The following is a 15,463-nucleotide window of genomic DNA, read 5'->3' as shown; positions in this document are numbered from 1 at the left end:
TTTGGCAGATATCCTGTACCATGTATACATGTTTACTGACATGTTATATTCGCCATTATTCAGAATTACACTTTCTCAGTGAAGGACTGATTCTGGTATTTCCACATCCAAGGGGGCTGAGTGGGTTAGGTGACTGACTGTGTGCTGGCTATTAGGAGCCTGACTCTGTCATACCATACAGCAGTACTAGAATCTATTCCATTCCACAAATGGCATTGTATATTCCAATCAGTACAGTGCATCAGCATGAGCTTTGATCTAAACAATTAGGATACAATGACATGAGTCCACCTGGGCTTAGATTTTCGAAGCTCTCTTAGCGCTAAGAGAGTTACCAAAATCTAGACCCAGATCAGCAAGCCTGCCCACCCGATCCCATTGTACAAGCATATGTTACTGAAGACCAGTTCTAACCCGGATCTTCACAGGTTGCACACAGGGCTCACCTTGATGTGGAAAACCTGCATATATGACACAGTGTAAAGTGAAATACACATAAAAAACAAAACACTGCATCCTTCTGATGCAATAAAACCACTGATCAAAACCACAAAATTCAATGCTATAGATAATAAATTAATAAAATTGATTTCTGATTTCAAACTGATTCGAAATTACACATGATAATTCAGACTTCGAAGCTTATTCCTGAAAAAAATATTAGTCAAATTGGACTCTGGTACACACAGAGTCAACCTGACCCCCAAACATTAATATCTTGGGCGAACCCTGTGCCCATTACCAAGGCAAAAGCTTAATTTTGGTCATGCCAATGTAGTTAAATTCAAGTAAGTACCCCTTAAGATACAACTTCTCGCAAGAGTATGAAGTAAATAACAGCATTGTTATATCATTTCTTTTCATACCAACAAAAGGCCACGGCACACATGCTTTAGGTTTTGTTACATACTCTGGGAGAATCTATTTTTTTTAAATAATTATCTTCACATATTGCTAGCTGTATCTCTGAAGGACACCTACTTGGCTGTAATGTCCATCATTTATAAACTGGACCTAACACTAACATGACGAAAATGTCGGGTGTAAAAGAACTGACCTCAACATTTATCAGCACTATCTTCTCTTCAGGGCTTGTTACAAAAAACAAAATAAATGCATAAAATATATCAATGCATGTATAAATTACCACCACGGTAATCAAACCGACAGCTTATTTTAACTCCCATCTTAAAACACTAATTTAAGACGTGAGACATGTAAAAACACTAATTTAAGACGTAAGACATGTAAAACAAAGTTGCAAAATGCATAGATTTGACTTAGCTAAAACATCTTGTGAATAGGAAGTCTACTGTTAAAGAGATTCTCACAAACAAAAAACTACAGCAGTGCCAGGTATATATCCCAGGGTTAATATATCCACTTCTTCCAAAGAATCATTATATGCCTATTCAATGTATTTATACATACTGTGTTATACTACACATGAAATGCACATGAAATTTTGTTTTGTCCTACTTGCTCTCACTCTGGCAATACATAACTTTGCAGCAGTTTCATATAAGTAATGGCACACTTGCTTATCCATTTTTTTCATGTACACTTGTGCAGTATACCACTGTAAGCAAGTGTAATGGCCCAATTCATTGACATCATGTTCATCTGTTTAATGATTTCACAAATTATGATACACAGAAACAACGGTTGCTCAGCAAAAGAGGACACAAGCTATGATACATGACACTGGTTATGTTTCACCACATGGGTGATAATTATATATAAATATATAGTGCTGACAACTACTTTACATCTAACTCAAAAGACTAGCTATACTCTTTAAAACATGAGTCATCAGAAGATGACATATCCCCCCGGCCCCCACATATTTGAAAGGACAAATCATCTGACAGTTATTTGATGTTTTCTTAGACTAAGTTTGAATCGTTTCCATTGGAGTCATGAAAAATATAAATGCCATATATCTGTAAACAGCAAAAGGCACCACTTCAAGATCCGTCTCATATATCTGCCAAGATCTGTTGAAAGATATAAAATGGTTCTTGAGTTGTGCTCTGGAAACGAAGCCTATCCGTCCATTTTGAGACTAAGTCAGAATTGTTTCCATGGAAACCAGGAAAAATAAAAATGCCAAAACATTGTAAATAGCAAAAGGCACCACTTTGTGGTCTGCTTGAAATATCTGCCAAGTTTTGCTGTAAGATATTGAATACTTTTCGACTTGTGCCCCGGAAACAAAGCCCATCCCTCAATTTTGAGACTAAGTCAGAATCGTTTCCATTGAAACTGGGAAAATGATAAATCTCAATACTCCGTAAATAGCAAAAGGCACCACTTTAGGGTCTCCCCTACATATCTGCCAAGTTTTGCAGAAAGATATTTAGAAGTTTTTGAGTTCCGCTCCAGAAACAAAGCCCATCCCTCCATTTTGAGACTAAGTCCGAAACATTTCCATGGAAACCGAGAAATTAATAAATCACAAAAACCTGTAAAGAGCAAAAGGCACCATTTTGGGGTCTGCCACACATATCTACCAACTTTTGCTAACAGATATTACAAAGTTTTTGAGATTTGCTCCAGAAACGAAACACACCTCTCACTTTTGAGACTATGTCCGAAACGTTTCCATGGACACCGAGAAAATAATAAATCCCCAAAACCTGTAAATAGCAAAAGGCACTACTTCAGGTTCTGATTGATATATCTCCTACGTTTTGCACAAAAATATTGAAAGTTTTTGAGTTCTGCTCCGGAAACAAAGCCCACCCCACCCCACCATTAGACTAACACCAAATGTTCCATGGAAAAACAAAAAAAATATAAATGCCAAAACTGTGTAAATAGCAAAAGGCACAACTATAGGTTGAGATTATTATATCTATCAAGTTTAGTCTAAAAGTATTGAACGGTTTCTGAGTTATGCTACGGAAACAAAATAATTATGGACGGACGGATGGATGTGTCGACTATATCGCCATGCATTACATGCCGAGGGGATAAAAAAGTAGGGGAACATGAAGTTTCTATTTGGAAAGGAAGTATATTTATGCATGAACAAACTTTTCTAAGACAGACATCTTATAAACACACCACCATTTCTCTTTATCACCACCCCTAAACACAACGCATGTGATGCACATGCACAACGCAGTAGCCCCATACACATGCATGGGGTGTCATTCTTGATATTGACAGTTTGCAAGAAGGTCAATAATCACTGTAGACCATCAGTTCTGACAATCATCATGGGTCATTGTTTGTATGTGCTTGTTCCTAGCTGTTTTTATCTGTTTGAAAACGAAAATAGTACATATGCAAATTTCACATCATACTCCAATCATCTGTCAAGAGTGATCACTGTACAAACCACTAAGGTGATAAGGAAGAGTATGTGGTGATGCATTTTCACAACATTTATTATTATCATATCAACACTGACTAACTATGACATATCTCCCAATTTTTTCAATAGTAAAATAAAAATGAAGTTCCCCTATTTTTTAAAGAGCACTACAGTGGAAGCTGTCGAAACCAGCATCTGTCCAATACGGCAAATACAACACCGGCACAAAATTTCTGTCCTATCTGTGGCTTGTGCATTTATCATCAGCTCTACAATCCAGCACATTGTCTAAACTAGATTAATTCTTCAGTCCCAATGAGTACTGGTTTCTACAGCTTCCGCTGTGTGTAGAATTAGAGCAATATCTCTTTCATACATATGCCCTCTATGCATTGCAAAATATGCATACAATATTTCCCGGCATTACTAAACCCTAATTAAATGAGTTTTTGGATACTGATGCCTTTGAATATTTGACTGAAAGTAAATTTCACTGTGGTTGACGGTTTACATTTGAGGCTCCTTCAAAGACAAGAACTCATCCCGTCTTCGGAAATATTCCTTAAATCTTGTAACTGAGTATCTGAAAGACAAATTGGATATCAAGATTAACATGGTAAATAAATAGTTCTGATGCTAAAAGCCATCGCATTATCAGAGCACGTTGCTTATACAAATTACTACTGAACGTTAAGATTTCAACAACTTTCAGGGGCGGTGGGGTAGCCTAGTGGTTAAAGCGTTCGCTCGTCATGGGTACAATGTGTGAAGCCCATTTTCTGGTGTCCCCCGCTGTGATATTGCTGGAATATTGCTAAAAGCAGCGTAAAACTAAACTCACTCACTCACTCACTCAACAACTTTTAAGCACAAGGCTACCTCACTACCCCTTCAGTTAGGTGACACAATTCAACCATGTGGCCAATTTTGACTGAGAATCCCAAATAACGACACACTTTTCATTACTAGCGGCAAACATACTTACGCAAGGAAGTCAAAGTCAATCTTGGAGTTTTGTGCTTGTATAAGAGCCCAGACTCCCCAGAAGAAATGAGAACCCTGCAATAGAAGGACAAGGACATCATGTTGGATTGATGCAGAAACAAACATATAATTTCCCTGTATTCTTTTCAGCCAATTGACAGGTCTTACTGGAATTTAATGCTACAAGTGGTATCTTGATGCATGGTAAAACTATAACACCACTGACATTAGGTCCCTATGGTGAGCTGAGAATGAGATACTTGTAAACTACATGATATATACAGGTCAGCCCATGAAGATCTGGATTAGAATTGGGTCATCGGTAACCCATGTTTGTTGCAAGAGGTGACTAACAAATGGGATCAGGTGTCCCCATGGTCAGACTCGCTGACTTGGTTGACACGTCACTGGTGTAGAATGATGTTCATGATGTTCATGACTTGACTGTTTGGTCCAAACTTTATTATTTACCCCACTTTTAGCAATATTCCAGCAATATCATGAGGGTGGACAACACAAATGGGTTTGACACATCACATTTTTGTTGGGAATTAAACCTGGGTCTTCAGTGTGATGAGGAAACACCTAACCACTTGACTACCCCACCACCACATTGCTGAGTGTGGTGTTAAACAACGAACTAGCCCTGAATATGCTGACAGTAAGTTGTGATGCAATGATCATCATACATCCCCATAAAATAGTGTCAACTTTGGCCAGACATGGATTGTACCTACAAGTATACTTATGGTAGCAATCAATGTTTTAAAACCGATCTTAACTTTAAACATTTAATGCAGTCACTTTCATCACAATGACTAAGGCCTAATGTGTGTTCAGGTAGGTGATATTTCATGTGGCACTGGGGTTGAAGTGTTCAGATTGCTGTGATGGGAAAATATACAGGATAAAAGAGTCGGAATTTGTACTTTTATTGTAGTTTAAAGGAAAGACTGTACCCAAACATGACTGTTGACAGCCTCGATGATTTTGAAAAACAGTATAACAGTCTTGCAGAAGTCTGAGTGAAAACATTTCGTTTTGTGTAACGGGTTTATAATCTAAGGGAGACTACTCACTAAGGCACACTTGTTGACCTGTACATAAAGTCTCTCCACATCAGTATCCCTGACAGTTGAATGTCTCCCGATAAGTGAATAATACTCCTCCAGGTAAATACGTATCCAAGACAACTGATAGTCGCGGTCAGGAAAACGACTGTAATCTACTTCATCTACACCTGAAAATAAAAGAAATCTCTGTTAAGTCTATAGCAATTCAAAAAGGAACAGCTTCCTTTTTGGTTCTGATTTCAATACTTTTAAGTGAATCCTGGCACTCAGTCAAAACAGCAATTATACAAATAGATGTATCAAGGTCTGAAACATGCTGTGTGAACATTCACTTAATTGAAACTGGCTCTCTAAGTGTCATCCATCCATTCACCATGAAGTGACTTCATGCAACTCCAGTCTTCTCAATAACAGTGTATTACATCTCAATTATAATAGTCTGTTCTAATTTACTTGTTTAGGATGTGATCATAGTGACATCACATTCATCTCATTGTTTCAGGATTTCAAGTCAAACCAATTCCAAACAAAACACAATAGAATGGAGAGTGAGTTTAAATTTACACTGTTTTTTTTTTAAATTTCAGCAATATTACATCGAGGCACACAAGAAATGGGCTCCATACATTTCACCCATGTGGGCATCAAACCAGGTTCTTTGGCCTGATGATAGAATGCTTTAACCACTGGGCTACCTCACTTCCCCTCACAACATGGAGATATAATCAAGAAATTACACACTGAATATCTAAGACTGGTAAAACGTTCTCTTTATCACACTATACAACCCATGAAGACAACTTGTATGGTCTTCTACCATGTCTTTTTTGTTTGTTTTTGAATTGTTAAAAGAAGAATAGATCCTCCTTACTCTAAATATTTGTGTTATATGTTTCAATTGGACATATCAAAATAAATCTTCACTCACCAGCATACTCGTTGAAATGATTAGCAATGTCAAATGCTTGGAAGTTGTAAAAGCCATACTCGTAGTCTATAAACCCAATTCTATCTGAAACAAAAACTTTGAAACTGATTTGACACATTGTAAAGGGCTGATATATTTTCATTAACTAAGTCAAAACTTGACTGCATCTAACTGCACTAAGGCTCCAGCTTATCATGCTCATAGTGTTTCTGTTATCTGTTAATCCTACACAGATAACATGCCGAAAATTGTTAACTGACTGTTGATCATAAGTTGGACACAACAAAATAGATAATTAAAAAGAACCAAATACTAGTAACAAAAGAAAAGAGCTGATGAGAGAGAGAGAGAGAGAGGGAGGGAAGATATGGAGAGAGAGAGAGAGAGAGAGAGAGAGAGAGAGAGGGGGGGAGGGAAGATATGGAGGGAGATTAATGTAATTTTCTGATTAAAATTGATATTTTATACTATCCTGACTCATGCTTAATTGCTTATCTCCTCTTCTGGGCGAAGGTAGTGGAACACCTGAAATCCTTTGAAGTTAACTTCTGAAAGAAGCAGACATAAAATTCACACTCACCCATGAATTACCTCACCTCCTGCGCACATGGTCCTGCGCTGATCGGCCATGATACTCACTCTCTCCTCACACAAGAATATGAGAATTCAGCGTGTCTGTGAGGGGCGGCTGTGAGGGCTTTCGTCATGACTCAGGATAAGTATAAAATATCAATTTTATTCAGAAAATTACATATTTTCCCCTATCCTGACTCATGCTTAATTGCTTACAGAATCTGACGGAAACGGCAGTGAGTCAGACCAAGATGGATTCTGCTGGCTGTTCCAAATTACATCCAATAATTTCCCCCTAACGGGAACTTATAACAGCAATAATTCAGTCCTATTCTTCTCATATTCATTGTAGATTTGGGGGGGATCACATCCAGCCGAACTTGTCTTCCGTAGAAGGCCTCGTTGACTGGCACGTGATGACATCAAAAGTAACTAGCGTCCTGCTAGTTTCTGATGCAACTAAATGTGAAGATATAGCAATCGAGACTAGATGCAACTCTCCTTCATGTACAAATATCTTCATAATGAGTACAGGGTCCTAATCACTCATGCTAGTCTATTCAAGATGTGCGCATGGACTTTCCACCAATATACTCCGGAGAGTGTCTGGCTTCCACAAGTCACGTGATAAATCGGGTGAGTAAAGTCAGTGCCTTTGGGGAACTGTTAGTTGCTGAGCAATGACAAGTGGCCCAAACTGATGAATGCCAGTGATGAATTCTGCTTCAGACAAATTTATACAAAATTTACGAGTATGAGCAAAGCATAAGGGCTTACATGCCAGACAAAGTAAATGCGGGTCAACCGCTGACAGTCAGAATCTGCACTGCAAACACGATTTCATCAACTGAAACTTAGTCTCATTTGATGGAATACTTGCTAGATAAAGCCACAATAATAACAAATTTGAATAATAATAATACATATATACAATCCAAATACCGCATACAACACAAATTTAGTTTGAAAGAGCAAAAGAATGAAAAACTTATCGTCGTATACGGGACCCCAGGTGCCTCCAGCCGCCCTGGTCAGGCGATAGGGAGAGAGTGAGTATCATGGCCGATCAGCTGACCATGTGCGCGGGAGGTGAGGTAATTCATGTGTGAGTGTGAATTTTACGTCCGCTTCCTTTAGACGGGAACTTCAAAGGATTTCAGGTGTTCCACTACCTTCGCCAGGAAGAGGAGATAAGCATTTAAAGCATGAGTCAGGATAAGGAAAAATCATACATATGTATCAGTTGCCATCTTAAGCATGTTAAGTGCTGTGGAGGTGAGCTGCAAGAGATGACTGCAACTCACTTGACTGACTGTCAAACACAATGTTCTGCAGCAGCAAGTCATTGTGGGAGAAGACCACGTCACAGGTGAGAGACTCCATGTGCCCCTTCAACATGTTGAACTCTTCTTGAATTGCTGCCTTGGACTTTAACTCACTCTCAAACCTGAATTTCAACAGGATGAATCACAGGATGAAATACCACCATCTTTGCGAGAACAATATACTTATGACATTGTTATATGTAAAACCAGAGGAAACTACTGACCCTACTTTTGGAGCAAACTAAACTTATTGCCATGAAAACCACATAATAACTAAATCATATTTAAATTTACTGGCAAACAAGGATAAGCTGAACACCAACCTGACAAATGACCCATTTTAGCATGTATGAGTGCTGCCTACTGGCGCTTGCAGTTGAGAGCGAAGGGTACAATATTACTGACTTGCTACATCAATGATGTGAATCTTATGAGCAAGGTGTGTGCAGCTACCTGTTGAATCAATTTCATTATCATGCACTGCACGTGCACTAACCTGCATCTGCTTTACCTTTCACAAACCAGATGGGTTTGCTCACTGCCGTACACCACCTACTAGTACTTTACATAAACACGTTGCCTGCACAGGTCCAACTTATCCTTGTTTGCCACTAAAATGTAATACATACATGAGGAGGAAAGAGTGTGTAAATGATGCCGTCCTGAGATCAATCACACCTACCCTTATATTGAATGTAATTTCCTGACAGAGCAGTTTGGTAAAGGTGGGGTTCAATTTTTTAAATTATTCAAAGTAAACGGTAATGAAACATAATCATTAAATAATTTATAAAATCAGAATCCTTACATCTTCTGTCTCTCTTGCTCGGGGAAACTGTCAGGTGCTAAGTTGATAAAGTTCTGTATTTTTGTGAAGACATAGGGTACAGGATTAGAGGAACCTTCATCTGATTTCTTAAGTGAATGCAGTTTGGCAACTTCCTTGGCTATAAGACTGAAACAAAAGAAAACAATTATTAATTTCCATTTTATAATACAGAGTGTGTGAGTGAGTTTAGTTTTATTCCAGGTATATATAATGGAATCTGAACAATACAGTTTTTAGCAACATTTGAGCAATATAGTGGTGAGGGACCCAAGAAATAGGCTTTATCTATTGTACCCATGTGGGGAAATGATCCCAGCCCTCCAATGTGACAACTGAACGCTTTAACCACTAAACAACTCAATCTTCTTGGTAACAAAGATGTAATGAGTGCATGACCTGTGTGACTGTGTATTGCTTTGAGACAACTGTACTAACAACTGCTATGGTATCGATCTGTAGTTTGCAATGTGTCTGATAACCATTCACTGATGCACTGACTCACCTAGTTAACAACAATCACAAAAATGCACACAAATAATATCTCAAACAGGTTGATCTATAAATATTGGTGACAGATGCCATCTGTGCATGAAACGACATATTAGATAGTTCTTCCTTTCAGTAGATCACACAACACTCACAAGCCATTGTTGTTATGCTACACTCCAGTTAATCCCTTCTCCTCCTTACATCACCCCCTGATCCTGGTTAGAATTGATCTTCAGTAACTCAAATGTATAAATGTGCATGAGAATTGAACGCTCACATTTAGACTCGTGATGTGTGGAATATTTACTTAACCCATGAAAGCCCAGTTAGAATATTAGTCTTCAATAACCCATGCTTGTGGTAAGAGATGACTAATGGGTACAAGTGGTAATGGGTACAAGTGGTAAGGCTCACAGACTTCGTTGATTCATGTCATTGGTTCCCAACTGTGTCGATAGATACTCATGCTGTCGATCACTGGATTGTCTCATCCGACTCGATTATTTACACACTGTCACCATAGAGCTGTAATATGGCTGACTGCAGTGTAAAACTAGTCTCAATCACTTACTCACTTTTCCTTGGAACAATGAAATACTACTCATCAGCCATTGTGGTTATGCATTGTAAATTATGTAATTCACATGGAAACACAGCAGGTACTACCTCTTTAAGTAAATGGCTACCAATATAATACCAGTACATAGTATTTACACTCAAAACATGTGAAAGGAGTACATTAAGGAATTAATTGTGGTCTGTATGCGTTTTCCTTGGTTAAAATACAACAAATTTGAACTGGAAAAAAAATGAAGGTGCACCACTATTGAAAGATGGCAACAAACTTGCTCCAGAATGAAATTTAAAAGACCATTTTTGATTTGCCTTCATCATTTGTGCATGACAATCTTCAGAAGGAGAAGAAAAATGTCTCGTCATGGTGTCTGAATTACCATTGTTACAGCCAATATTCTTATCATATGACCTTCCGAACAAAAAGTCACAAGACAAGTTGATGCTGTTCAGAAAAATGTTGTTTGTCTATTAACTATACCAGTACCCTCTGCCCCACTAATTGACTAGATTTGCTTAATTACCGTGGAAATTTTTCTTTATTCCCATACTACAAAAACAAACTATTGAATCTTTTACAGTTACGTCTTCTGTCAAGTTCAGACAAACTATTAAAGTAAATAAAACAGGGATTGGGAAAAAGAACTTTGACAATTGGCCATTTTCAGGATTATTAGCCATTTCCTGAATTTTGAATGGGCCACTGCCCTTGTATCAATAGTAAACTTTAATGGGCCATTTTTTATTCTAATGTGAAAAATGTGCCATGACTCCTGCCTTTCCCAATCCCTGATAATACATCAAAAATGGCGTTTGTTGTTTCGTCTGTTAATTAGTGACAGCGAGGTGAATGTCAGCTTTAGCAATCTGTCAATAGGTTCAGGTAGGCGTGAAATGGTATGCTCTTACCATGTTATGGTAATTACTGGGATGCAGGGCTGCGGTTCAGTATATGAGATATGATCATAATGCAGAAAATTGACAATAAAAGCCAAACTCTGATTCATTTTGACACAATCATTGGATTTGTAGACATTTTATTAAAGTTTTGAAAAGCTAATAAAATGATTATATGAAAGACGAAAAGACAAAACTTTGAGACAGTGTTATGGTATATCGTACTGAAGGCAAAATATAGCAGTTCTACCAATGCCGTGATGCACCATTTCACCCATAGGCTCAGGTAATATCATGTTTTAAACACCTACAGAAATGAAGCTAGAAGGCAAGTTCGAGTTAGCATAGTAAGCAGACTAAAACATTTTTGGCAAACTGTATCAAAACAACAATTTGATAGTTGTAACCATATCACATATATAAGCGTTGGTGTGAGATCTGTATTACACTAAACAGTATAAAAGCTATCATATAATAAATCAATACACATCATGTAAATATGGAATAAATCACTGATGTATCTGAGAAGGCTGATAATTCGATATCATGGCATGGGAACCAACACTGAAGTCATGTGCAATAACAGCAGATATTTTATGCACTGCAAAATGTTTGGCATATTGCAGCATCTAAATATGACTCAGTCATATTACAAAGTAGGCTTGTTATACATTCACGTATTCAGTGAGTTGAACCACATTCCTTCGTGAATTCTATTTGATATTCGAGATCACAAGAATTAATATTCATGAATTTGTTTAAAGTAGAATTTTTTTACTTGAGTTTGGGTTTTATTTTTCAAATCAACATATGCACGTGGCATACATCAAAGACAGGCAGGATAAGAATCAGCATTTCTTACATAAATTTATTTCTAAAATGAGCTCAGTGGTCATCATCACTTTCAGCATCATGAAATTTGTCAAAGGACATACTGTATATATGAACAAGTTCCAAAAGAAAAGCTTGCAGAAAATGTGTCATATCATCACGTTGAAAACACTGTTGCACCATTTCACCAATGGCAACTTTTCTCCCAAATTAAGATAAACAAAGCAAGCAATGGGGCAAGTCTGATGACATTGATTTATATTCACATGTCATTATCAATGTTTACTGACATTAATTTTATTTACAAACATTCACTTACGTCCTTATATTAGCATCTTTCACCATTTTCTCGTCAAGAGGCACCCCTTTCACAAAGCCATAAGCCATGCCATTGGTAAAGGTGCAATAGAGGGGTGGGGAACATCCTGCCCCACTCAGCAGGATGAAGGTATCCTTTTCTGCCTGTCTGTCAATGATCAACTCTGTCTTCTCCCCATAGATCCGTACAAGAACCATGTCATCTTTGTTGTCTGGCTGGTATCCTCCAACAAGAGCATTGGTAATTCCCTCTGTGAAATGCTGTAAGTACACATTTACTGATTTAGCATGACCATTGGCTCAGACTGTGGTGCTTTTCACAAGTGTGTATGTGCATACACACATGTGTGTATGTGTGTGTGCATGCATGCTTGAGCGTGATAGTGTGTATATGCGTGTGGGGTTTTACATGACATACAAATGTGCATCCAATACACACAAAATTCGAGACTGGACAGAGAAAACTACGAAAATACCATAAAATCCTTAAAATGTATGTATATATGGGGTTTCCAGGTCCCGCACATTCGTAAGTCAAGATAAAACCCTGTGTTTTTATGTGCTTAGTATGCTCATGTGCATGTTGCACATGAAAGCCAATATGTAAATGTGAAGCAAATGTTTTATCATAAAGGAACCCTTAAAAGAACTTGGTGTAGAGTACTGCATCAAATGAAATTTTACAGTAACTTTCTGTGTTACAGTTTACTCATCTGTCAACCGTCAAGTGCTGATCACACTCTCCAATAAAAGGAATCTACATTCACTTAAAGGAATATTTAAAAGGCATTGCAGGTTCTACTTAGTTTAGAGCCCTCTGGTTCAAAATTCATTATCAGTTATCTGTTGTTATTACTAATAACATCAACCAGAATGATGAAAAAGTAAAGAGTGCAGTCTATTTTCCACAAGTCTCCTGTAGACACTCAGTGCAAGCTTGATCAAATGATCTGTGATAAACATATGATGAAAAGCTTGATTATTAAACCAGACTTGTGGTAGTTGATATCTGTGTAGAATATATGACAGAAACTTACAGTATTTTGTTCTCTCACACAACATGCTTCAGTACAGTAGATGGTTAATGTGGTAAATAATACTACAGAATCAACATAATGTCACATGATCATGTGACAACATTTTGATGTGGGCTTAGGATGCACAAATGGCAGAATGTCTTATAAATAATGATACATAATTCTTTCATGCTATAATTTACTACAGACTTATGCATACATGACGTAACATTTTAACTTGTGTGTATATAGTTTTCCACCACAGCAATTTCACTATTTGAGATCGTAGGTTTAGGGTTAGGTTAAAGTAACTTCCTCTGGATAAATTGTGGTGCTGTATTCTAAAGTTGCATCCACATTTTTCCTTTACACTTCCCTATAAACTTTTTCCAGTGATGAGTGAAAATAACAAACAGCATACATACTTGAGTACACAGTATTCAAATGCATGTGCTGTACTGACATTTTCCTGACTATGTCCGATTTTGAGTTATTTCGCAATTTCAATCTCATATGGAGACAAACGGAACATAACCTACCAGGAAGGGCAAAAACTTCCACAAAAGTTGGTTATATTCCACTTCTGCATACTTGGATTGGCTTGACCTTCTTATGCCGTTGACATATGAGAGTATACAGATATAGACTTTTTTGCCATTACGTATCTGTTTGTACTTTATTTTACATTTACCATTAAGGTTCTATCACAAGAATTTATTATGATATCGGTGATAACTAAAAGGGTTAATCTCCCGATCACTTTCACGATTTTGAAATTTAAGTCTCAAGGCCAAAATGAACATAGACAACTAAAAGCAAAACAACAAATCATTGTAAGAAATGAAGATAGAATGTATGCAAACGTTGTGAAAACAAACATCGTAAACGACAGTGTTTTCCTGACTTATGTCACAAAGTTGTGACTGTGACTGTGAGGCCACTCACCGAGCTATCCCCAAACGTTTCAGCGACAGTTATAAGCACTTGAATATTACAATTACCTTAAATTTAAGATTATGTATATCCCATGCAGGTTTAACACGTCTGATGATTTCCCTCGCGCCATCCTGGATCTTTGATGTGTCCACTGAAAACTCGTAGTGAGGAATAGAGGCAGCCATGTTGGGAGAACTGTCTGCTACACTCTCACAATCGGAGCGTTCCAGTGAACACAGAGCGAACTGCACTGTATCACGGAAGATCTAGCTTTCCTCATGGCATTCGTCACCATTCGCCCCTTTCCGTAACCTCCTAAAAGTTTCCTTTCGGCTTGTCCCGGAATAACACGAATTGGTCACAAATGTCTATATTAGCCGAGATAAACGGAGATCAACAGTATTAAGGTCGCCAGTTTCCATGGCAACAGCTCGTTCATTTTTCTTATATGACGTTGAAATCGTGATTGAAATTAATATTTATTGCCATACATGTTTATGCAAATATAGAACGAATATATAACCTATAATATCAAGACAAAATTGAAATGAATATGTAAACATGATAAGGTATCTCGATCAAAGTTGTTTCACCACGAACTAAAATCATGTCATCGATAAAGTCGTGTGGGCAGTTCCCTCTAAGTGGATTAAGAGTGCGTCACTCATATTAATTCATTCATACATGGAACGTGGTCAACACGCTGTTGCAAAACATGGATATGATATACATATATATGCACGAAGACGAATCTTCACCTACATGTTTCACTGTAACCTTATATGTAGGAAGATATAAGTGAAACCCGAAGGAGGAGACCCGTTCCGTGTGATTATTTCATAAACTTCTTCTTATCTTCTTATACATGTACACACACACACGCACACACACACACACACACACACCACATCACACACACAAAACACACACACATATACACACACACATACATTCACACACACACACACACACATACACACACATACATACATACATGTTTTAAACACGAATTTTAGTAATGCTCCAAAACATCATTCAAGTAAGTAATCAAAGGGAAATCCCCTTTTCTCTGATTGGTCAAATCTGAACGCACTTGTCGAATGTTCCAAATAAACATGGTAAACTGGGTAAACGCAGTGTTTCCACCAGTGATGTTAGCTGAGCGACGCTACTGTCACCCAAGAGACGGGATGCAACGGTGTAGTTTACTATAACAGACCATGGAAACTGACATGTACCGTGACGTTGTGTCATTGTGACGTAATGAAAAAAATGTTCCATTACGAGAGGATAGACTAGAATGGCGCCAATGTTAAACCACTGTAAGTTTTGACCTTGTTACGCAAGAACTTTGACCCTATTGTGACGA

At 37.7% G+C, this 15,463-nt stretch overlaps 1 protein-coding gene across 1 annotated transcript; it reads right to left on the bottom strand.

Annotated features, from left to right (window-relative positions):
• On the bottom strand, positions 1-14,299 carry LOC137261159 (ethanolamine kinase 1-like). The gene is made up of 8 exons (XM_067798862.1): positions 14,160-14,299; positions 12,144-12,403; positions 9,014-9,160; positions 8,185-8,327; positions 6,308-6,391; positions 5,386-5,546; positions 4,308-4,381; positions 1-3,905 (listed from the first exon to the last, which is right to left on the bottom strand). Exons 1-8 carry the CDS (start codon positions 14,277-14,279, stop codon positions 3,830-3,832), a joined length of 1,065 nt encoding a protein of 354 aa, XP_067654963.1. The 5' UTR covers positions 14,280-14,299; the 3' UTR covers positions 1-3,829.
• Positions 14,300-15,463: the final 1,164 nt, after the last annotated feature.

Source organism: Haliotis asinina, chromosome 14, assembly GCF_037392515.1.
Source record: "Haliotis asinina isolate JCU_RB_2024 chromosome 14, JCU_Hal_asi_v2, whole genome shotgun sequence".
Classification (NCBI taxonomy): domain Eukaryota; kingdom Metazoa; phylum Mollusca; class Gastropoda; order Lepetellida; family Haliotidae; genus Haliotis; species Haliotis asinina.
The sequence above is the reverse complement of the archived record's forward strand: the minus strand, read 5'-3'. Positions and strand labels throughout refer to the sequence as shown.

Excerpts from the sequence above, each read along its gene's own strand:
- LOC137261159 (XM_067798862.1), bottom strand. The coding sequence starts at position 14,279 with ATGGCTGCCTCTATTCCTCACTACGAGTTTTCAGTGGACACATCAAAG. Across the intron at positions 6,392-8,184 it reads TGTGTTTGACAGTCAGTCAA|ATAGAATTGGGTTTATAGAC; the intron begins GTGAGTTGCAGT and ends TTTTTGTTTCAG. Across the intron at positions 5,547-6,307 it reads TCATTTCAACGAGTATGCTG|GTGTAGATGAAGTAGATTAC; the intron begins GTGAGTGAAGAT and ends TTTTATTTTCAG.